The sequence below is a fragment of the Pecten maximus genome, chromosome 15 (assembly GCF_902652985.1).
Source record: "Pecten maximus chromosome 15, xPecMax1.1, whole genome shotgun sequence".
Classification (NCBI taxonomy): domain Eukaryota; kingdom Metazoa; phylum Mollusca; class Bivalvia; order Pectinida; family Pectinidae; genus Pecten; species Pecten maximus.
The window spans coordinates 30,047,294-30,073,840 of record NC_047029.1 but is presented as its reverse complement, the minus strand read 5'-3'; the positions used below and the strand labels follow the sequence as shown (position 1 = coordinate 30,073,840).

At 36.5% G+C, this 26,547-nt stretch overlaps 1 protein-coding gene across 1 annotated transcript in view; it reads right to left on the bottom strand.

Annotated features, from left to right (window-relative positions):
* LOC117343116 (melanopsin-like) overlaps positions 1-26,547 on the bottom strand; it is a 70,945-nt gene that overhangs the window by 19,303 nt on the left and 25,095 nt on the right. Inside the window, exon 2 of the mRNA XM_033905430.1 lies at positions 7,356-8,163. Within this exon, the coding sequence (XP_033761321.1) occupies positions 7,356-8,150 (795 nt within the window). The 5' untranslated portion in view covers positions 8,151-8,163. The remainder of the gene's footprint in view (positions 1-7,355; positions 8,164-26,547) is intronic.

Genomic DNA, 26,547 nt, shown 5'->3' with positions numbered 1-26,547 from the left:
ATGGTGTCATCATTTGTACCTGTATGACCCTGACTAATGGTGTCCACTTTGGTACCAGTATGATCTTGACTAATGGTGTCATCATTGGTACCAGTAATGACCCTGACTAATGGTGTCATCATTAGTACCAGTATGTCCCTGTCTAATGGTGTCATCATTTGTACCGGTATGACTCTGACTAATGGTGTCATCATTTGTACCAGTGTGACTCTGACTAATGGTGTCATCATTGGTACCAGTATGTCCCTTACTAATGGTGTCCTTATTGGTACTAGTGTGACTCTGACTAATGGTGTCATCATTGGTAACAGTATGTCCCTGTCTAATGGTGTCATCATTGGTACCAGTATGACCTTGACTAATGGTGTCATCATTGGTAACAGTATGTCCCTGTCTAATGGTGTCATCATTGGTACCAGAATGTCCCTGTCTAATGGTGTCATCATTGGTACCAGTATGTCCCTGACTAATGGTATCCTAATTGATACCAGTAAGACCCTGACTAATGGTGTCCTCATTAGTACCAGTATGACTCTGACTAATGGTATCCTCATTGGTACCAGTATGACCCTGATTAATGGTGTCATCATTGGTACCTGTATGATCCTGAGTATCGGTATCATCATTGGTACCAGTATGACCCTGACCACGTATAACTATGACTAGCTGTTGGTGATTCCTTATCACCCTTCTTCGTATAACCCTGATTGTTGGTGTCCTCCATATTACGCGTCCTGATATGAGTCTGGCTGTTGCGAGGGTGTTAAACTCCGTAAAACAAAGAGACGCGTATTGAGATTTTACATAACATAGACCTAAAATAAAACAATTTGCACCTGGTGTTCAGAATCTGTATAAACCAAAAACCCTATTTCAAATGAAAGGACATATCTTGATTAAACCCATCGTAACAGCAGTGATACAATAAATCAACATTAATAAAGAAATAAATCTTGGTATATTTCATTGTCGCAGCTCTCCCCGAGTCAGACGGGTAAATTTAGTGTTTGCTTCCTCAGAATTAAATTAGTTCCATCAAAAGTACTATATACAATTACAAAACCTGATTTTAATGTACGCAGAAACGGTGCTGGTAGATGCGTACGCTCATAAGGTGTATATATTGATACACCAGTTATAAACGTAATCAATACTTTGAGGTATCCAGGGAAAATATATCACCATGCAAGGCATTGATTTCAAGGTCAAAGGTCAAATAAGTAAAAATCATTCCAAAGTTTGTCCTGGCAAAAACTTTTAAACCATTAGAAATATCTTAATGAAAGTTGTCGTTTACCTTTATCACCCACTGACGAAGAATCATCGCAACCTTCATCGCAATTTCAGATCACATATGTGCGAATTTCGTCCCGGACATTAACTTCTAAGACGTCTCGAGACATCATGATTAGACTTGTAAAAAGCCGATATAAAATGCACTTCTGTAAGGTCATATTTCACTTTTTTTTTCTAAAGGAAAAAGTGTTTTATTCTATAAAAATATTATCTAGCGATAACCTGTAAGTGATATAGGTTGTCGTCAATGAAAATGGCGGTACATCTGTATCACTCCGATGACAAAGTGCAGTTTGATCTTGACCCAAAGGTCAAGTATCAACGGAGTACAACAATCAAGGCATAGTTAGGAAGAAATGGAGACATAAGCATTTATTCACAGAAGAATATCTAGTTGGGTACATTTGAAACAGGACAAGAATATATATAAATAAATTAAATGAAGTAAATTCCTTGCGAGGGTTAAATGTAAGAAAATAACACAAAAACTGAGGTTTACCGCAAGTTCTTTTTGCCCTCTTCGGCTTCTTCATGTATATAAAATTCTAAGACATGTTTTCTTCCTACTTCCTTCTTATAGTTTGTATGAACATCTGACAAAAAATTAACAAAACAAAAACAAAAAACAAAACAAACAAAAAACAACAAAAAAACGACAAAAAACCCCTTTGTTTTTGACAGTTTGATACATGTTGAGTGGTTTCCGTTGACTATAACATATATATTACAAGTATAACAAAATATCGACAGTAACTTCCATCTATTTCTCGATTCGATTGGAAAAATCGGCAAGTTTCGATGAGGTGAATACAACGATTGTCTCTGATTGGTCAAAAATGAAAAACTTATATTTTCACTGCTCAAGTTTTATCAGTTTGATAAGTTCTATATACATTTGTACCATACTCAATACCATACACGCAATTAATGTATGTACTTAACTGTAAGTGCAAACTGCCTAATAATTTAGGAACAAAATGCGGTAAAAGGTGACAGGTACCGTAAGATATATTACTGCTTTATGTAACTGGAGAAATGAACAATTTGTACACCAATCTTTCCTGAAACTTTAGCGCAATGATTATCTAACAATACTGTTTTCGACGTGGGTATGCATATTTCCAATTTATACAGAGGAACTGACATTCAAATAACACTGAGCTTTACCTAATATCAGCTGTAGTTACTTTGATCTACACATTCTATATAATCCAAGTCCAAAATACCAAAACCTAAAACAGATATTCCGGATATATATGGCAGAAGATGAATGATAAGATATTGGCATTATTACACCGCACTCCCCGCTTGGAAAGCAGTATGGATATTCTTGTTGGCTTCGAAATGTAATTGCTTGCTGCATTTCCATTTAACATTATTCAATATCTGTAAATCAAGCTGACGGGTTTTTAGAATATGTGCTTTATTGGAAGTTTGACGTTTAAGATTACTTATGTTTATAGCCAGTGAATGTTGTTGTAGATAATTTTTCATGCTTTAATCTCGTCACGTTTGCCTTGGTAAGAACATAAACTCTTATTCACTCTGCAAGTTTACGGCTTACTTTTATGTACCGTAAATAAACTGTGAATACAAGGTTTTGTTTGAACAATTTACAAATAATCCTACCAAAATAATGCAATTAATCATTTTATCTCCAAATTAAAGTTTTCATGTAAGTTTTATTTCCTTAAACTTTGTTTTGGAACAGAAAAAGATAAGTAATTGTTTTCTTAAGTCATACGTATCGCTGAGAAACAAAGAACATGCTAATTTAAAAATTGTGCACTTGTGGATTTGTCTTACTTTTGTTGTTTTGATATTGTTGGCTTCAAATTAGTCCTTTTTCATAAAGAAAACAGCGGTACGTACCACAGTGCCATGAAAACAGAAAAGTGATAATGTGACATTGAGAATGAATTATGGTTTTGTCATCTGTATTCTATGTTGTTACCGACAAAGTGATATTACCCATATTTGACATGCATACATGTAACACTTATTAATAAGTATGCTGTCCATGAAAATAATGTTTTGTTCATTCTTTCACCTCGTTTTATTGATTTCGAGTTTGCGTTACCGTGGTGATATACGTAAATCATCGAGTTTGTTATCCTAAAGACAGCGAGGTCCATGAAAAAATAACCGAGTACATTTTGTAGAATGTTTGCTGTCGAGACGACTGAATTTTTAAGTTAAGACTTATCAAAATCACATATACAAACATGCAATGAAACCAGCAATCATCGGTCCCGAAATGAGGTGCTTCTTGAGCGCTCAGAACGAATAAGCTATATCTATTACAAATTTGGTAATATACCGTATCGCACATCGCAAATGCGTGTCGGATAAATATCGCAAATACAATCTAAAGTAAAACAAGTTCATCGATTTTTACACTTCCTTCCAATCGTTCAAAACCTTCAGATATCAATACACCACATCTTTGCTGAGCGCGTTCTGTTATCGCCTGAACACAAGTCTTGTATCTGTATTTGTCATTGAAATCCATCTTTTCTGAAGCGATAATATTCAATTTATTTTCCAATCCAGGGTTATTTAGTTGATTTTAATTATATAATTGCGTTTCGGCTTTCTAGGATTGAAGTATTAAATAACTTTAAAACATGATGGATTTACAGGCTTAGCAGAATCTTTGTACGCTTTGGCAAATTTGATGTTTCCTTCAAAACCGATTTCTGCGTTTAATCCACAGTAATTGAGCGATCACGCATGTTTGTCAATGTTGACACTAGAATCTTTAAGGATTCTCGAGTACGTCATTATATCCCGGCTCGTTAAGGGTTCCTTCCACTCGTTGTTTTCGTCAAAATGATTAACTTTCTGAGTGCGAATTTTGTAGCATGTCAACCAGGGAAACAAATATAATAATCAAAATCAATATTGTTACGCATGTGAAAATTCTAATTCAGGTCTTGGGACAGACCTGGCGGAAACGATGACAGCGAAATCAATATTACTTATGTTGCATTTGACATGTTTTATAATTACTTTTATGTAGTGGAATACAACATTGTCATAAGGTACCTCGTTTGAGATTCTCTTCTCTTACAACTAGCGTGTCATAATATCTCATTACTTCTTCATAACATATAATTCATGCCTCTCTTTTGGTCACGTAGGCGATCCGATGAGCCAAATAAAGAGAAGTTTATGATGAGTTCCATTGCGATTGAATGTATTTTTTCTACAAATGTCGATTGTCGACTATTCTTCTTTTTTGTCAAAATCGTCCTAGGGCATAGGGGTGATGAGGTATAAAGATACCACAATCTGGAAGTATGATTAGACAACATCCCGTTCTAAAATACCATGGCGTCATTCACGAATATGTAAAAAACAACAACAAATATAGAATGTGGGATGTTGAATACTATATACAGAACTTTAACTTTGAGAGTTTTAAACTAGAAACTGTGAAGAAATGCACGCTATTTTCATATCCAATATGATATTTACTGAACTTAGATGGAAGTTTTTTTTAACGAAGTTAAATTGTTCTTTACCAATATGAAACAATATTGAGATAAGAAACCAGTCCAAAACAATATTGAGATAAGAAACCAGTCCTTTTTACTTGAAGCATTATTGTTAAGCACAACGGTACTTCCGAAAAATGTTCAGAAACCGAAAGTGCATTATCTTTTTCTTATCCCAATGTAAACTGAAACTTTGACACCTGGAAATGTATATATCAAAACAAAATTCGTTTGTCTATCATGAACAAGTTTACATGTTTACTCCATATACCAAATGCCTTTTAAAATGCTTGTATCGATTTTAAACTTGACAGGACGACAAACCACATCCAGTATGTTGAACAGGTACCTTTTCCATGTATGTCGTTCATATAGCTGAAGTAATGTGATACTGTTTCTCAGAATTGCATCATACTGCTATCTGGAAACTATGATGTCGTTTTGTCGAAGTTATATGACACAATTTTCTAGAATTCAAAGGCATGATACAGTCTTCTCGAAATTAACTGAAACTTTAGTATCCTCGCGAAGTATGGAAAGTATTTTGAAAGAGAAACACGACAAACAGTCCGCAATGGTAATACGCAAATGACTCCATAGTCCTTACATTAACCAAAGGGGACATCTCCAGATATTAATTCAACCAAAGAATGTGTACAGGGAGTGTAAGGAAAGGAGAGTTCATCATGGAACTTGTGTATGCCTTGGTCGGAATCCGTAACCTTTCTCATTAATGATGAATAAAATAAGGCGAACGCAATTGAGATATTGTAGAAGAAAAAAACTGAATTCGTCGCCGAGAAGAATATATAACAAGTGTCCCCAGAGATGTAGCACGAATGTGTGTTGAGGTGCTCACCCCAGTCACCTTATATGATAACATGATGTCGGATTCAGCATGCCTATTCTTGCCCGAACATAAAACGCTGGATATGCATTCAGCAGTGATATGTCAAAGGTTTACTTAAAACTAATCCATAATCGCGATATTTCCTGCAACCTACAAACTGTTGATAAATCTAGACATGTGAAGTCTTGTATAAAGATACTAGAGAGCAAACATTTTGATTAGTTTTAGTATCCATGGTTATGTACTTCGGATGTGAACGTTGAGAAAACCTTGATATACCCTACATCGCCAATCCTGCCGAAGCGGAGAGTGTGTTGCCAATTTATCTTGCGAAGTGGAACAAGATTAGCAATGTAACCATAAACCATTGAGAAGATTGTTGTAAGGTTTTAGGAGACAAAATCTATCACATATGCTCTTCAAGGCTTGGTCAAGTGTCGTTATAGCCGATAACCCGCCCAGTGTTCCTTATTTCAGCCACTTGTCTATTACGCTAGGCAAGCAATCCCATCGAACGTGCAACGCATCTTAATCCAAGTGTCGGGTAATTTGTAATTTCTTCAAGATATGAAAAGCAATCTAATCTCCCAGGAGAGAGCGTAGTTGTTGATAACCGAGGCTCTTGTTGACTTTACGTCTATAGAGATGTTATGGACACCGTCTCGTTGGGGTCAGTATTGCAGACATTTCGTCTACTGTAGAGTTATTGGTATGATTTCATAGACAATATCTACTGACACAATTCGTGATGACAAATCGCCTACTTCATAGTACTGACTTGCTAATCCACGCACCAATATAAAACATATGATCATATCAAAGATCAGATAAACAACTGAGAGTTGATGAGGTTCAACTTTTGGGGCTGATGTCTTCGCAAAACAATATGGTATTACGCCAGTGCACGTGGATCACGAAACAACTTTAATACCATTTCATAGTTCAACATCTTTACAGACACAAAAACTGTCGCGCTCGTTTCATATTAATTGTGTGAATTGTCCCTGGGGATAGTTTTGAAACTTACATGGAGACGGCATGATGTTATTTATAATGTTGTACAAATTCGAGTTTTTGTACCCTGCGCATATAGGTAGCCGCAATGGCGACACCATGCTATCATTAATAAGTGTTGTATTTCCTTGTGCATGCTTGTTGTTTCCGTTATCACTGCAAGACTCCAGTTCTGAGGATGTGACATGACCCAACCATAATGGTCGATTTCGTGATCTTATTAGGAAATATTAAATTTTCGTATGCGAAATGAAGACAAATGTAATAGTTGCTTATTGATATGCCTGCTAGTTCAGTTGTCATCTCTCGGTTGTCATTTTATATAACATGGTATTGTAATCACCTAGATTTGCATGATGTGTTTCGTCGATGAAGCGAATGACTCTTACTCTTTCGGGACATCTGGTTTTATTTTCCCAATTCAATTATGTTTTGCTCATATTTGAGAATTTTTATAAATACGATTACGATTTGTTTGTAAAGCAATACCATCTGTTATTTGTTTTATTCACGCTTGTGTAATGCCTCGTCAGATGTATTCAAGTTTGTCTGTTTCCAATGATTGGCCGAGTAATTAAGAAGACTTAGAAGAATTATGGCAGTAAAACACCCGAACGTACGGTACATGTTGGTGCTATATTTGATGACCGCTAAATTTGCTAACTATACAGTTAAGTATGGATAATATTACTCACCAGTGTCGGGAACCATGTGATGTATAAAAGCACTGAAACTGCTATGACCATTTTTACTCCATGCAAGACGACGATTCCCTCAATCTGCCACCTGACGGCACTTTGGCTTGAAGTCGATCTGTAGCGATCTCCTGCATACAGATTTTTCTTTAACTTTCTCAAACTCCATGACATGTAAAAATTCGTTACAAACACACACAAAAAGTTTCCGAATCCACAGAATAAAAACAAATACGAAAATAAATGTTCCCGCTTTTTTTTCGGCGATGCACTGATCCATGACTCGCACCGGGTATCGGTAGATGAATCGGGTCCAAATCCCATGACTGGTAAACACGATACAATGAGAGTAAATAAAAGAATTACCGTTATACTTCCTACTATTTTTAACTTTCCATGATACCTTGCTGTAAAGTTATGGGCCCTATACAGGTAAATGGCGAACGATTTGTCGATGGAAAGGAGAGTGACAAGAAAGAGTGACGTCAAACGAAACCACGTGCTGGTTACCTGATAGAAATTACAGCTAGATTCCCCGCCATACCATTTCTGTTGGAAGTAACTGATATGTCCAAGAGGAGTTGGTATTAGAACAGACACAATGTATGACACACTGAGGACAATGACCAGATCGTCTGTCGTCGTTCGTTCCCGATATTTCTTCCATTTTATGATTACGATCAGAGGCAGGAAGTTGACCAGCACCATTACAAGCTCCACAATGATGCTGAATGTGCCACTGATATCCTGATACGCAGTCCCTTCCGGTTTCCGGAACTGGTTTAGAGACGGCATCTCCTTCTGTTACCTGCAAAGAATTAAAACAATCATTGTTTTGATTTATTTTTTGTTTTAGAATTACATTAAATTCCCGTTTATTGATATAATTCATTATTATTTCCTACATTACTTCAAAATTATGATATGAAATACACATGGCGAACAAGACACTACGTTTATATTAAATGTTTTCTACGCCTTTTCCCTTGTGATGACGGGTTTATTAAATAGTCATAAATAAATACTTATACTATAACCGATATCGGAAGTCTACCGTTGTACAATATATGACATTCAGAATAAAGAATTATTCATTATCACGACTGCTCAACATATTCACCGTACGTAGCCAGATACGTAGCATAAAACATTATCTGTTCTAAAAATTCAAACTTGTATCTTGTCAAAAATCATCTGTGCTTCCGTTTTCCCGACATATTTTCCAAAATATTTGGGAATAAATAAATTAATAAATAAATGAACATAAATTCCTTTGTAAATTTTGGCTATATTTTGTTTGTCGGCGATCTCCAGCAGTACTGACACTCTGAGCTAAATCCACTTAGACGCTTGACATATTCATGAATACAGATCGATGTCAAACATTTACTCGACACCACAAATAATTTGCCGCATTACAATTTTTTTTATTTCACAATTGTATGTTTGTAATAGAAAATGGAAGAAAACCAAACCTCATGACAGACATTTATAAATCGGCAAAGCTTCGGATATGAAAATCTTAGAATTTGGCATCCAAATAATTCGTAAGTCGTATATTTCCACATAAAAGTGAAAATACAATTTCCAAAAGACATTTTCCATGTCAGTGGCATTAGATGCTGCTATGTGAAATGATAAAGAATAACTTTCTTGTACTGAAAACATCAATACGTTTTAACGGGCGACTGTAATCAACATGGTCCGTAATCAATCATTGCAATACAGCTTATATTTTGGCATAGTAAGAGGTGAAACTGGGAGAAAAAGGAAATACGGGACCTTGATATTACTTCGCAATTATCGATGCGGCATTAGAAAGATGCCAATGATATTAAGATGTTTTTCCGTATGTAATCGTTGAGTCCCTTTATCGAGATTTTACTGTATATGGAAATTGAATTTGATCGATCGAGACACATGCTCTACATTACATCTGGCTGGCTGTACTTTCTGCTCCATTCTGGCATTGATAGGATTAGACGTGGAATTTCCATGATACAGTAGATAAGGTTTTTAATTCTGCATTAGTTTTCCAGAGACTTTTCAGAGTCGCTTGGGAAATATCACAATGCACTGTACATAATCGTATTTTGAAGAAGTGGGTTTTCGAAGTCTAATCGTTTTAAGATCAATATTTTTATGGAATCATATATTTGCACAAAATATATGTCTTAAAAAAGTATACAGGCTTAGAAGATTGGTTGTTCAATAACATTCTATTACCTTTTTGTATATGCCATTAAACCAGGTTAAACAATAACCATTTAAAAACAAATTAGTTTTAGGGATTTGTGTCGGTTTTATATTGCGCAAAGTGATAGATTTAGTGAAGCTATATTCGATTCATTTTAAGACATACCAAAGAACTTTTCTTTCAGCTAGAGAGGTAAATCAATTCAACGTTACTATACAATAGACCTATCTATTGAACTTTAATTCCGGATAACACGACATATATTTACTCCCGTGGGGCATATTATGACTCATTTTAAAACTCCATACAGGAAAATTAAATAAACTTTTATTCCTTTTTTTATTTTCATGAAAAGAAATTAATTTTCTTTATATTACTGTTGATTACATTGTTACCCAGGAAGCGGAACTGGTGACAGGTGACAGGTATATAGGTGATAAAATGCCGGATAGCTCCACATTCACAATCTCGTTTTTACTAGGAATGATAAATATTTAGATAGATATATACTATACTGAGTGATCATTTTGTTGCTTTAGATAATATTGATATAATGCTTCAACCTCCTGGGAGTGAAAAAAAGGGGAATCTGAACACGAAGGAGAACATGCCGAATTTTTGGCAGTTTAATAATCTTACTCCGATGGTTGAGATCCACCTGCTTTACTCTTAAGGGACTGAAGGAATCATCCTACCCTGTTTACCCTGTTATGTATCTAATATTGATGTTAAATCAATACTTTCCTTATATAGACTTTGGTTGAGGGGAATTCATGGTTTTACGGACCTGACCTGGACAATATTCTCTGAGGCCGAAGGGGGTTGTAGGTTCAGGAAAGGTGCGTAAAACCATGGATCGCCCGAAACTATAGCCTGCATTTACTTTATTATATGATTTATATTAAAAAAAAAAAAAAAAAAAACGAGAAAAGTTCCTTTAAGATACCTCATCACATCACCGAGATGTCAATATAACATTTCGCCAGGTCCGGGGATGTTATATTGACCTCTACTAAAATACATATCAGCACACATTACAGAGTTTCTATTTTTAGCAGGAGTCAATATAAGATTCCACAGACCTGACAAAACATTATATTGACTCCTTGGTGATGTCATGGGGTATCTAAGGTAATTATTGATGTCATGTGACCTTATTAGGACCAATGAGTGTTAGTGTTACATACAAGATGAACCAATCATATAATAAACAATATTGACGTGACGTGATTAAATTGTCGACGTGACGTCATTTTATTTTGCAGTGACGTCATAAATTGTAAGGAACTTGCAAAAAGCATATAAAGCTTTTATTACATTTTTACCAGTGAAATATCAAAAATTATTCATTCTATAAAAGTGATATTTTTCACTCGTGCGGCTAATATTTTGATATTTTTTTTGCACTCGTGCTGCGCACTCGTGAAAAATATCAAAATATTAGCCCCACTCGTGAAATATATTTGGTATTACTGAAGACACTGTTAGATATCCTCTATGTCTCAACGTTTAGTACAGCAGATAAGAAAAAAAAAACTACTTTTTGTGGTAAAAGCATGAAGCTTGGTGTGAACAAAGTTAATAACCAGTTTGGTTATAATAGTTAGGGAGTGATTAATATAGCCTAATCTTTAACTCCGTCGTTTTGTTGCCACGACGTCATTAATATTGTTGAAAACGTGCAAATAGAACGTGGAGCTTGTCTCAACCAATGGATGAGATAAGAGAATCTCACACCTGTAAAATTGCTGATATCCCTGTCCAGGGTAAGAAAGAACTCTCTTTCAAGCTTTCTCTGTCACACCTAGAAAACACGAGCTGGCAAAAATACCATGACGTCATGCCAACCTTTCAATCACGCCACGTCACGTCAAACATATGCTGCATTGCAATATTTCTGAAATATTTAAATTGGACACTGTTTAAATAAAAAAAGTATGTATGTGGGGAGAAAAATAGATATCGCTAACCTTGAGGATGTGACAGAAAAATGTCCAACCCTCGGCGTGATATTCGATGCTTTAACCATCGACAGAGCCTCTGGAAGACAACCAAGAACATTACTGTTTAGGCTGGAGATTTATCTATCACATCCTATGAAATTGAGAGATATTCTATTAATCTTACATGGATTAGGAAAGAAGGCTGAGATACGCTTTGACGTCATAATAAGACTTCTCAACGTGATGTCACCGTATTGTTTCCCCGACGTTCAACATTATTTAGGAATCTATCCCCTCCCCTGACCCCCACCCCCTTCAACCTGAGGGCTTTTGGATTTGTATTCTATCTGGAATTTGTTTATTTAGAAGTATGTGAGAAAAATAATCAAACCCCTGTTCCGGAACAGACTTAATGCATAATTCTAATGATTTCACATTGCCCTGGAAAGAATGCTGCCACACTCAGTACTATGACGTAAAATTTAGCTGTCAACCCCCGTTCCACGCACACACCATCTTAACCCTCTTTTATTGTTGATGGACGAAGTAGATATATTTATTTGGACTGAAATTCATTACTGTGTAAAAACAGCAAACTAAGCTTAAGCTGAACAGCCAACCATATATTCAGGTAGATAAATCCCTGTCAACAGAACAGACTCATGTTGGGTTATTATTGCTATTATTAATACCAAAGTATTGTCACAACCTGTCAATATAACATACATGGATATATATACAAATTTTTTTTTTTTTTCGAATTCATATCCTCCAAGGGAAAGAATTCTTTATGCCAATACAAATGTCATTTGAGACATGTTTTATGTATTTTTCCTGATAAAAGCAGATATCTATAAACGCTTCATAACGTATTCCTAGACTGATAGCAGATACAGAAATATCCACAACATTATCAATTAGAGTCTTTTATATAGAATATGAATTAATTTCTATGGAAACTTGACAGAAAAAAACTTATGACTTTGTACAAACAAGTATTTATAGCATAGACAAGCATTAATATTGTCATAGAATCAACCAAATAAAATGGGACAACAGGCTTCCATGAGAAACACTATAAGAAACGTAGTGCAATACACATTTCCATTGTTTATGCTTAACTACATCAATCTATCTCGAAAACCGGAATGTTGTCTATCTTACTGTCAGATGAAAAAGGCTGCACGAAGATGCATTCTTACAAAGAGAATGTCGTCAGCCTGGTGTCTGTAGGCAGGAACCATTTTTCATAAAGTCATTTCATCAAAGCGTTTCTTCTCTACAAAGATTGCAAGGCATTTTCTAAACGCAGTTTTCAAACCTGCATCGAGACAGGCCGATGGTGATCTTGCGTTTTATAGTCGACAGCATGGTCATATTGGAATTCTATATTTCCTTTGGCGATATGAATCAGACATACATGTTATATTCTTATTGCAATGACTAGTTGTTTTGTTGCCGTTTCCCTTGTTTTCATTTCCATAATGTGAATAAACCTTAACCAGGAGTTGACCTAGATTTGCTTGGCAGGAGTCGTCGATGAGTCAGAGTACGCTTACACCTGAGGAACATCTGGTCTTATTTCCCCTCACCTCTAAAGTCTTCCCAAACCTATAGATCTATATCTGTTTATACATTTACCTCATTTATTGTTTTTTTTAAGATACAATTACGCCTTCCTGTGCATGCCACGACGACATATTACTTGTATGACGTGGTGAAATGAGCCATTAACGAAAATAATGAAAATATTGGAATAATTTGCCTGTAATTTTGCCAATGTCATTTAGTATGGTAAAATATACCATCAATGTACACTTGAAATAGTGTACATTACAGGACATTAACAACGGCATAAAGACAGCTTATTGGACTCAGGTGTATTTAGAGTCTCCTTTTAGAACTGTTAAGTACAAGCTCATCATTCCGTGATGGTGTCGTTATTTGATATTTATGATAGTCTATGAGACAATATGATTAGCCATATAATGTATTTTATTGCAATTTTACAACGCATGGGATGTTATGCCCCCATTCATGTATTTTCCTTCTGTATCTAATCTCTGTGTCTGTGCTTTGTCCACTCCCTTAGTTTCTCCCTGACACTTGGTCACATATGAGACTGACTGTTGGTGTTGCCTTGACACCAGTCCTCATATGACCATGGCTTTTAGTGTTTCCTTGACACCAGTCCTCATATGACCTTTGCTGTTGGTGTTTCCTTGGCACCAGTCCTCACATGACACTTGCTGTTGGTGTTTCATTGACACCCGTCCTAACATGACCCTTGCTGTTGGTGTTTAATTGACACCCTTTCTCATATGACCCTTGTTGTATGTATTTCCTTGACACCAGTCCTCATTTTAGCATTACTGTTGGTGTTTCCTTGACACCAGTTCTCATATGCCCCTTGCTGTAGGTATTTCCTTGACACCAGTCCTACACTCGTCCTCATATGACCCTTGCAGTTTCCTTGACACCTGTCCTCATATTACCATGGCTGTTGATGTTTCCTTGACACAAGTCCTCACATGACCCTTGCCGTTGGTGTTTCCTTGACACCCGTCCTCATATGACTCTGATTGTTGGTGTTTTCTTGACACCATTTTTCATTTGACCATTACTGTTGATGTCTTATTGCTATCCGTTTTCTTATGATTCTGACTGTTGGTGTCTCATTGACACCAGTCCTCATATGACTTGCCGTTCGTGTTGATTTGATAACTGATGTCATGTCACCCTTCAAGGAAACATACAACATCCATCTTGTGTCCTTAAATTAAGGTTTAGCATGAGCAGAAGTTCATTTTACAGTGCAATTGTAAGAAAAGAAAACGATACAGCGTCTTATATAATTATCACATTACTTTAAAAACCATTAACACACTTCCCATTCAATATGCTGATACCATTTGTTAATAATCTTCACGATCATTGTTAACCATCATCTCAATGATGTGATTTTGCTGTCTTTAAAAACAAAAAAAAATGTTGTAAAGATTAACCGAAAGTTACAAAATTTGTATTTTGTTATGGAATAGATAAATGCCACCTAAAGTCTATACTAATCTTCAGGTAGGGCTTAATATCACTACACGTTTTGCGCCCATCTCAGGTTTCGTAAGAATCGACCAGTATATGCTCTTTTAACATATTTATTAACAATTTTTGTTGTCTTCCTGATGTCCCCATTGATCTTCATAATTTCGCGATGGTACCGTTATGTCATATTTATTTATATCTATCAGACAACATGATTTGCCATCTAATGTACATTTTAGCATTTTCACAACACATTGGATGTTATGCCTACATTCATGTATTTTCCTTCTCTATCCAAGCTTTTGGTCTGTGTTAACTTCCTTAGTACGGATACCATACCATTCAATTTTCCTTATTTTTGGTCAGTAGCTGAACACTCGAGCCCCGAAGGAAGGTAAATGGTAACGTTCTGTCCTCTGACCGAGATACACAGAAGTCTATTAAATTCCAACTGTTGCTGTCTGCTTAATCATGAACTTTAAAGTAAGCGGTAACGACGGGATATCCGTTGTCGGAACTATTTGACAGGTGGGTGTCCGTGTACTGTGTCATCGTGTGACATTTCAATGTGATGACACTATAAAACCTTCGTAAATGTCGTTTACTATTAGAAAGTCTGCTATTAATATAGGTAAGAGAATTAGTTATCTTATTGTTCTATGTTAACATTTTAGACATTTGGTAACGATACATATTCACTTACACATTCGACCACTATAAATTTGTTCAGCGTCCGAATATCTATATTCTTCTTTATAAGTGTGCACAGGGCGACTATTTATTATTACATTTTTACCAGTGACATAGAAACATTATTCATTCCATAAAAGTGATATTTTCTCTAGTGAAAAAATATCACTTTTTGCAGATTTGAATAATAAAAAAGGGTTAGAAATACCATAATAATTGACCAACCATAAAGCCCGACATATATTGCGTAGGAGTGTTTAGATATCAAAGCGGTAAACGTATGCAAACATCCCCAATTGACGTAGTGAGCACACAGGGAGTTTTCGTTGAAAAACGTTATAAACAGAATATCTAACTGTGTCTGCAGTAATACCAAATATACTTCACTCGTGTTGATAATATCTAGATATTCTTTAATGCATTTTATGAATTCTACATTTGGTTGAAATTATTTACCTGCATCTTTTACCATCTGCCTAACATAATAGAAAGAGAATGTATGGCTAAATGTGTCATCGCTGTATACTGGGAATTGTGTACTTTATACTAAAGTCATTTATACAATACCCTGACAAAGGCGTGCGGAAATTATACTCGAAACAACATTCTAATTAAAGTCATTAAAACATTATATTCTCAAAGGCGTTTAGACATCATACAGGAATCAGTGTACCAATTAAAATAATTTACAAAAGACATTGACAAAGCGTGTATGCACCATGCTGAGAATGGCGTACTTAGTAAAGCAATTACACACGACATTGACAAAGGCGTGTGGGCACCATACTGGAAACAGTGTATTAAATAACGTCATTAAACAAGACATTGACAAAGGCGTGAGGACACCATACTGGAAACAGTGTACTAAATAACGTCATTAAACAAGACATTGACAAAGGCGTGAGGGCACCATACTGGAAACAGTGTACTAAATAACGTCCTTACACACGACATTGACAAAGGCGTCCGGGCACCAAACTGGAAACAGTGTACTAAATAACGTCATTACTCACGACATTGACAAAGGCGTGTAGGCACCATACTGGAAACAGTGTACTACATAACGTCATTACACACGACATTGACAAAGGCGTGTAGGCACCATACTGGAAACAGTGTACTAAATAACGTCCTTACACACGACATTGACAAAGGCGTCCGGGCACCAAACTGGAAACAGTGTACTAAATAACGTCATTACACACGACATTGACAAAGGCGTGTTGACACCATACTGGAAACAGTTCTCTTATTTATGTCATTAAAATAACATAATGACAAAGGCGTGTAAACACCATAATGGAATAAATAATTGGGCCTGCTGTATATAGTATTCCCCATCAGAACCGTTAAGTAAAAGTTCACCATTTCGCTATAACAAGACGACAGCTTTATTTGATATTAATGATAGTCAATAAGGCAACATGAATAAGCCATGTCTTAAGTCTTCCTTCCCGTCCTTTCCTTTCTTTCCTATATTCGCTTGTGCATGAGCTTTGTCAACTTCATTGGTGTTTCTTATCGAGCCGTCTCATGTGACCCTTGATGTTGGTGTTTTTTTCTCAGCCGTCTTATTTGACCCTGGCTGATAGTTTTTCTTTGTCAGCCATGTCAAATGACCCTGGATGTTGGAGCTACTTTGTCAGCCGTCGCATATAACCCTGAATGGTGGTGTCTCTTTGTCAGTGGTCATATATGATCCAGGCTGATGAGAGGACGTTAAAGAAGAAACATTTACACACGATTATTAAATAAGGGTTTCAGCATAAAGAACGGTATGGCGTTCTTAATTGGATTTCAAAGCGAAATTATAGCATGCTAATTACAGAATATTCCAGACACTACTGCATTGTGTTATGCAATAGATAAATACAGCCAAAAGTCAGGACTACCCTGCAAGTAGGGCGCAAGAATTACAGCTTCTGTGCCCATTACATGATTCGCAAGAGCCCACCCCGTTTAAGATATCATCTTTTAACTTCTTTCTTAACACCTTTCTTTCCTTTCGAATGTTTTCCTTTATGTTACCCTCGAGGAATGTTACAGGTTTCGTATTTTTGCCGACACCAACAAGACTTTATATAATTGACATACATAGCTGCTCTCTGCTTGACTTTCAGCCTTGAAGTTAGCGGTAAGGACTGGATCGTCCGTCGTCAGTATCATGTGGTAGGGTTGAGGTGACTCTATCGTGTCTACGTTTGACATTCATGGTGATTACACTATAAAGCATCCATAAGAGTCGGCAACTTCACAAACGCCGTCCTTGTATTACCCTACGGTGTTAACATGTCACAAAACCATACCAAACATAACTCAAAATTAAGATTTCTGTCATTTAAATGTTGCTGTCGGTATGCGAAAGTCTGCTTTAAATATAGGTAAGGGAACTACTATTATCTTGTTTTCTTCTTGAAATTTTGACATTTGAGAAATTAGGTAACAATACATCTTCACTAACCCATTTAAGCACCATACATTTGTTCAACGAACGATGATTTATATTCTACTTTCTAAGTGTGCATAGAACGACCTTTCATCACGTTCCACGACGGCTATAACTTGTAGTAGCTATTTTCAGCCTTTTCACTACATTTTTAACAATAGTTAAAGTAATTCGTTGTTAGTGGAAGCTTTCCCAGTCATTAGTTGGTTAAATGCATACTTACCAACATGGATAGGCATGGACTGTTCAGCACACACTTACCGTTTCTAATTATTGAGAAGTTGAATATTACACAGCTCTAATTAAATGGTAATACGACGTTATTCTTTACAAGCAGTTGTTAAAAGTGTTCGTGAACTAAAAATTGGATACTTTAACGAAAGCTCAAGCGTCATAAGATTAGGAATGACGAAAGGTTACCTTACATATTTTAGGAATATCGCTTTAAGTCAAAAGAGAGGAAAGTTAAATTCTGTATTCACGATTCAAGATATGATTCTAATTTCCAACTAAAAGCAATTTAACGGAACAATGGCTTTCACGTTTTTCAACAAGTTGGATGTATTTTGATATAAATGGATAACGACGAAAGTAAATTGTCAAAGCTTTTAATACCGTGCATTTTACCCCTAACACAGTGTTACTTTCTTCTGTTTCGTAAAAGGACCTTACAATTTGTACACTTATTTTGTTTAAACTGATTAAATGTCCACGCAACATTGAATCGTCTGAGGACTGTTATCGAAGCGATACCAACCAAATAAAAAAAGAACACAGGAAAAGAGAGGACAAGAGACAGGGGGAAATGCTGTAAAGAAATGAAAAGATCTCAGTGTTAAAATGGAGACAACAGGTCTATTTTTGCAAGTATCATTTGAATTCGATCAGAGTAAACCCCAGTATATAAAACGAGGAATGTACAACAGACACGAAGATCACTTTTCAGTGTGTTCTGCGATAATGACTGGCAGTGCGTGTCAAATATGAAACCGTTTCTCGCAGCAGTTTTTGTCCTCCTACGGTTTCTAGTAAAGCTTTGGTATCTTATTTTCATGTTTTATAAAAGAAATCAAATACATTGGCACTTAACTAAGAAATATGAGAGACGGTAAAACGAGAGCATAAAACTTATGAATCCCGGTAACAAAAGTGAGGAGAGACTAGGCAATACTAAGAAATCGGATGTCGGAGTGGAGCTGGTTATGATGTTTAAACATCTGCTCTTTTTTGCAATTATTTTCATATCTAGATATCCAAAACTGGTTGATATTGATTTGTCGATGTTTACCAATATAACGGCAACGATATTATGTAGTAGAATCATGCGGGTAAATCTAGTTTCATTTAGTGCTTCTGGTTACCAAAACGTGATATAGCTACTCCCTCAGTGATGTAAACAAATGATATATTTGTCATGATTATTACATTTGTATGCAAAAAAGTTGAGAAACATTCGTATATGATTCGGACTGTGTTTGTTTTACTCTAATGACAATTTATAGATTTATAGATAGTCTGTGGTACTCTCAACTTGCAAGGCATGGTTATTTGTCACTTGCACTCTTTTTGCTTAAATCACACAAATAAAAAAAAAAAAAAAAAAAGTTTTCCTAGAGAATGGGAATATTGCAGTGCACAATCGTGTGATAATTTTTCTTTCCCCTTTACTAATGTCTGCCTTGACACTACCACACTTTTAGTCTTCGGTGTTGCCCCATGTGTCACCAGAGTCTCTAAAACTGGTACTTTCTCCTCCTGCTTAACGCGCGTGGGATTGGCACACTCACAACACACATGGTTATCGAATATCCATATGTGTAGATATTTGAACTGGTGCCAATATTAGTAAAAATTGTACAAGTACTGTTATAATAAAATGATACAGTTCCTTAGTAAATCGACTATTAATAATTGTTCAACAGTGTAATGCACATCCTATGCCACAAAATCGGGCTGACTTCTTCCTTTTAAAGGTTCAGAAATCTTTATTATTACACTTGTGACCCCATATTATCCAGGTTTTAATAATTTTATACATTTATCCCATTTGGTGAGAGTCGCTCTATTCTCACTTTATTCTTTCGGTAATTAGGACTTAACTATCAACGGAGGAAATGTTTAACATGCGACAATAACATTCTATTGTTAAAGCAGATACACCATATAATGGCATCGCAGGACTGATCTTGTTGACAGTTGCGTATCATTTACAATTACCAATAGAGGAACTATGTACATATATTTACTCAGTAATACTCAGACTGAGAAAACGTTTAACATCACTTACAATGACAGAATTGCGATACGTTATACCATACATATATTGTGTATATAATCAGTACATTTGTATGTATCGGTATGGAATAGAGTTTTATATGAAATTGATGACTGTTTATATCACAACAGCTGCATATCATAACATGACCGTCGGCCCGATTCTGGCCCCTGCTATCCTTTTGCAAAGGATACATGTATATCTAGTTATATTTGAATCTCTTGGTAGATCAATACTTTATTTCCTCTCGTTAATTCTCTGACATCTTCTCACATATTGCGTATGGAATTTCTGAATTATACATTGAATCGAAAGAGGAGAAAAAACTTACGTGCCCTATGACATCAGAGGCAACTTAATGTTTGGTCTATGCATAATCTTGGTAATTTACTCCGATGTCTTTTATGTCCCCTGAGACGAAGAATGACCTTGAACTACTTTTACAGAGGTCGAATATGTAAGAATCTTGAAACAACTTTGTCGCAATAACCAAAATGCCAAGGGTGATGATATTAGGGCAGTAATATGCTTGGATGAAGGGCTACCAAATTTGCTAAAATGAGTGTCCTTGACCTATATTCCAGGTCGGAGGGTTCAAATATGTTGAAATATTTAAATGTCTTCTACTCAATAACGAAAAGGTTTAAGGTCACGGTACTAGTCAAGTAACATACTATGATGTCAAACGTACAAACCTTGACCAACTTTCAAGATCCGATGGGTGTAAAATCTTTAAAAGCAAAACTCCATTTATCAGTATACATATCAGAGCTCAGATGACTGATAAGGCCCATGCCCTCTTGTGTTTAGTGGGTTTAAATAAAACCCTATAATAAAGCTTTGCTGTAATCCATCGCAGAAGGTGACAAAAAGGAAGTCCCCTTAGGCTATGGTGTCTCATATGCCTTATCTATTTGAGAGACCAAAATTTATATCCTGTCGCTGTGGAAGACAAGTATATTGTATCCCTTTCCTGCCTGTCTGCTCTTCGTTCCTCTATTTCCATATGTAGTGTCTCTTGACACCGTACTGGTATGACTCTGGCTATTTTGAGGGTGTTAACCCCAGTAAAACAATAACGCACCCTTGTATAGTGGCATGCGTTTACTGTTTTTGACAAATAATGTGACACGAGAATTTTCAGGGACAGAATAGCGCGGCTTGGTCTGTGTCAATTCATCGATTAGTTGAAACATGTCTATTCCTACAGACTGCGTGATTTTTTTTCTTAGTCGGTATACAAATATTAGAATTATTACTCATCCTTAGTATAATAAAATGTAAATGTTAAGAGTTGAAGACAAACGTCATCTTCGTAAACTAATTTCGACATTGATGTCTTGTATAAAACATGCAAAATATATCAACGACTTCTGATTTCTGTAGGTCTTTATTGGGGAGACATTTTTTTTTCAAAACTATGTGACGAGTTTGTGATAATACTAAGACGTAACATGCATTTCATCTAGATCTGTATAACAGGTGTTATTGATGAAATACAAGACGTTTACTCATCCGAAATACTTGGTCGTCATCTCCTTGACTTTTTAAAAGGTTTAGATGCAAACATATGGGTTTTTTTTTCGTATTAAGCACTCGTTTGTTATCGATAAGGAGTTAGATTTATGATTTGGTATTATGTTTGAATTCCCTGTTAGGACGGAGCCAGGAAATCTTACCTTAGACAACGTTACACATGCATGTTCGTTTAAAAAGTGAAATGTGGGTTTAAGTTTGAAGGGACGGGCTACAAAATATCTTTAATGCAATCGCAGTATTCTAAAAATCTTTCTTTAATTCACTTAGATAAATAAGATGAAAATCGATGACCGAACAAAGCATTCGACTCATCTGATTGGGTTCAAGTGTCCATCACAAGAGTTGTTTCTGCATAATATATGGCGATTTCTTGTAAAAGGAATTAACTTTGGACGCTAAATTAATAGAAAAATGAAATAGAAGTTAAGATTTACATAGAAACTAAAAAGGGAAATGCCTGCTTTACGAACAAGTGAAACGTAGTTCTAGTTATTAGTCCAAAAAGGTATGTAGCCAAACATCGATACACTGTACCATTGGACAAGTATAACATCATTAACCTGTTCTGTCATGTCAATGATTAGGTGATGTCAGGAAGTGCTTGTGAATGAATACACACCTAATTATCATTATATATACATCCGGGTCCTCATTCAGCCATGTACATTACATGTGTGTCTTGTGTACAGTCTCCTCTCGTTAATGGTTTTAACTGATATATAACTGTAATTGCTAATGTATTTCGTAAGGATTCGTAACCAAATTAGCTTCGTAATCTCGACACATTCCTGGAACTTCAAAATCGCTTCTGTGCCAATGTTAATTGATGGTAAATGTGGCCCTCGCTGGAGTGCTACCTTGTCGGGAAATTCACTGCCGCGGACAGTTGTCATGTGAATCAAACATCCGATAATGAGCTCTCTACCGAACAAATAAACAAATATGCTGATTTTATTGAAGGGGGAAGAATACTGCTAACCATGTTTTATGGTAGATGTTACATGACATAATACTTATATAAACATTATAAAGGGCTTGTGGTGTGTTCATTGTATTATAATTAATTTTCCATTGTTTGTACGCAGAATGCGGCTTTCGATTGGTTAAGATTTTTTTTCATACCATTATGAAAAAATCCCGAGAATGGTGCGAAAAATGTGACGTCGCAATACGACAATTGACGTTGCGTATTGATTTGAGGGAAAAAAATCCCATATAAAACCAGCGCTGGAAGGCGACTTTAAAGAAAGTTTAGTGGACCACAGAGTTCATGTTTTAGCATGAAAATGGTTCATAAATACAGGTCGAGGTATATATATACTTGTCTTTTAGTGTCCATGTTTGGCCATAAAAACTCACTACTTGGTTAATGGAAAAATAAATCTTACCGTTTGTTCAATATAATTAAATTTCGTCAGTTTATTAAATTTCGATGGAACAGCTTTAGTTTTTGTCACGAAGATTACATATAAGGTCTAGAAAGATAGTAAAACAACACAAATGCAATATGAATGAACATTTAAACAGAAAATGTAAAAGGTAATATCCAGTTTTCTAGAACAAAGATTTATAACCTGTCACTTTACAAACATCAGTCATAATAAAGAAAAACATACATCCCATAAGGTATATAGCAAAGCACGGTGACGTGTCTGCAGAAGAATTTAAGAGGCTATACATGCAATGTTTCATTCGGATGAATGACGCAATGTCGGGATATTTAATCTGTTTAGGCTTTGAAAATGACACCAGAATCTCACCCATCATTCACCGTTAGTAACACGAAATATTTCCGCAGACAATAGTCGTAAACATTACATAATGGGGGAAAATGTACAGTGGACCGGCCTATGATATACCCAAATGTCTCTCCGGAGTGGTGAAGATGTAATGAAACACACGCATATCACATTGATCCGTCGATAAAGAGGAAACATTAGTTCTTCCAGGCCATATCACAAGTAGCTCAGTAAAACAGGCAAGATGTATAGTCACATTGACACAGAAGGGAGGATGGAGTTAGTAAACAGTGGAGATGTATAGCCACATTGATACAGAAGGGAGGATGGAGGTAGTAAACAGTGGAGATGTATAGTCACATTGACACAGAAGGGAGGATGGAGGTAGTAAACAGTGGAGATGTATAGCCACATTGATACAGAAGGGAGGATGGAGGTAGTAAACAGAGAAGATGTATAGTCACATTGACACAGAAGGGAGGATGGAGGTAGTAAACAGTGGAGATGTATAGCCACATTGATACAGAAGGGAGGATGGAGGTAGTAAACAGAGAAGATGTATAGCCACATTGACACAGAAGGGAGGATGGAGGTAGTAAACAGAGAAGATGTATAGCCACATTGACACAGAAGGGAGGATGGAGGTAGTAAACAGTGGAGATGTATAGCCACATTGATACAGAAGGGAGGATGGAGGTAGTAAACAGAGAAGATGTATAGCCACATTGACATAGAAGGGAGGATGGAGGTAGTAAACAGTGGAGATGTATAGCCACATTGACACAGAAGGGAGGATGGAGGTAGTAAACAGTGGAGATGTATAGCCACATTGATACAGAAGGGAGGATGGAGGTAGTAAACAGAGAAGATGTATAGCCACATTGACATAGAAGGGAGGATGGAGGTAGTAAACAGTGGAGATGTATAGCCACATTGATACAGAAGGGAGGATGGAGGTAGTAAACAGAGAAGATGTATGGCCACATTGACACAGAAGGGAGGATGGAGGTAGTAAACAGGGAAGATGTATGGCCACATTGACACAGAAGGGAGGATGGAGGTAGTAAACAGGGAAGATGTATAGCCACATTGATACAGAAGGGAGGATGGAGGTAGTAAACAGTGGAGATGTATAGCCACATTGATACAGAAGGGAGGATGGAGGTAGTAAACAGTGGAGATATATAGCCACATTGACACAGAAGGGAGGATGGAGGTAGTGAACAGTGGAGATGTATAGCCACATTGACACAGAAGGGAGGATGGAGGTAGTAAACAGAGATGTATAGCCACATTGACATAGAAGGGAGGATGGAGGTAGTAAACAGAGAAGATGTATAGCCACATTGACACAGAAGGGAGGATGGAGGTAGTAAACAGTGGAGATGTATAGCCACATTGATACAGAAGGGAGGATGGAGGTAGTAAACAGTGGAGATGTATAGCCATATTGATACAGAAGGGAGGATGGAGGTAGTAAACAGTGGAGATGTATAGCCACATTGACACAGAAGGGAGGATGGAGGTAGTAAACAGTGGAGATGTATAGCCACATTGACACAGAAGGGAGGATGGAGGTAGTAAACAGAGAAGATGTATAGCCACATTGATACAGAAGGGAGGATGGAGGTAGTGAACAGAGAAGATGTATAGCCACATTGACACAGAAGGGAGGATGGAGGTAGTAAACAGTGGAGATATATAGCCACATTGACACAGAAGGGAGGATGGAGGTAGTGAACAGTGGAGATGTATAGCCACATTGACACAGAAGGGAGGATGGAGGTAGTAAACAGTGGAGATGTATAGCCACATTGACACAGAAGGGAGGATGGAGGTAGTAAACAGAGAAGATGTATAGCCACATTGACACAGAAGGGAGGATGGAGGTAGTAAACAGTGGAGATGTATAGCCACATTGACACAGAAGGGAGGATGGAGGTAGTAAACAGGGAAGATGTATAGCCACATTGATACAGAAGGGAGGATGGAAGTAGTAAATACAGAAGGGAGGATGGAGGTAGTAAACAGTGGAGATGTATAGCCACATTGATACAGAAGGGAGGATGGAGGTAGTAAACAGTGGAGATGTATAGCCACATTGACACAGAAGGGAGGATGTAGGTTGTAAATAGGGAATGGAAGATGTATTTACGCATTCAGAGGCGTTGGGGTGAAGTTTTGGGTGGCAGAAGAGTTGGGTATACTACTGTTGCTACACTTGGGCAAAATATATATCTGAACACGAAGGCTCTCTATGGTGTTCTACACATAAACAACAAGAAATTATCAATTAGTGTCAACACACCAGGACAAAACCATCAAGCAGTGTCAACAGTTATTGTTGGTATATACGCCAGCATCAACACAGAAGGTTTAACATACAGCGACGTCAATGAAAAGGATCAATTAGAATATCGTCAATAGAAAAGGACAATTTATTCATCTATTCAAAACATGACATTAAAAAGTGTCAATATACAGGCAATTAAAATCGGACTTCAGGACACAGTCGGTAGAGGTACGGCAAAAAACACAATAACTTTCATTCAGTTTTTATCTTGGATGCATGGAATATCCATAAAGTTTAAATTGTAAGACATGTATTGTAATGGATATCTTTTCAAAAACATTATGTCAAGAACTATGAAATTGTGAAGTTGGTCAAATCTTATATCATTAGATATCGTTCTGGACGTTTCTGAATAAAATCCAGATTTATATCACTTGTTTTGATGTTATATAAATCAGGAAAAAAACATATATGTATGCTATATGATTGTTATTCTTCATAACTTCATTTCTATATTCTGTTATTGTACTATTCGCTTATGTTTGTGTAAAATCGTATGGGGCCGTGGTGGCCGAGTGGTGAAAGTGTCCCGACACTTTAACACTAGCCCTCCACGACTGGGTTGCGAGTTCGAAACCTACGTAGGGCAGTTGCCAGGTACTGACCGTAGGCCGGTGGTTTTTCTCTGGCTACTCCGGCTTTCCTTCACCTCAAAAACCTGGCACGTCCTTAAATGACCCTGGCTGTTAATAGGACGTTAAACAAAAACAACCCAAAAAACAACCCGTGTAAAATCGTGTTCGTTGAAACCTGCCAGAACAGTACGTTCTATTCGGTTTAAAGACATCTGCTGATATTACTGGGCTGATTCTAATAGCGTGTAAACAAGTGGGGTTTTACTGCATCAGTTGTTGAATACTATACTTTATATACAAGTTTACATAGAGGATATCGACTGTGTCTTCAGTGGTACCAAATATATTTCACGAGTGTGGCTAATATTTTGATATTTTCACGAGTGAAAAATA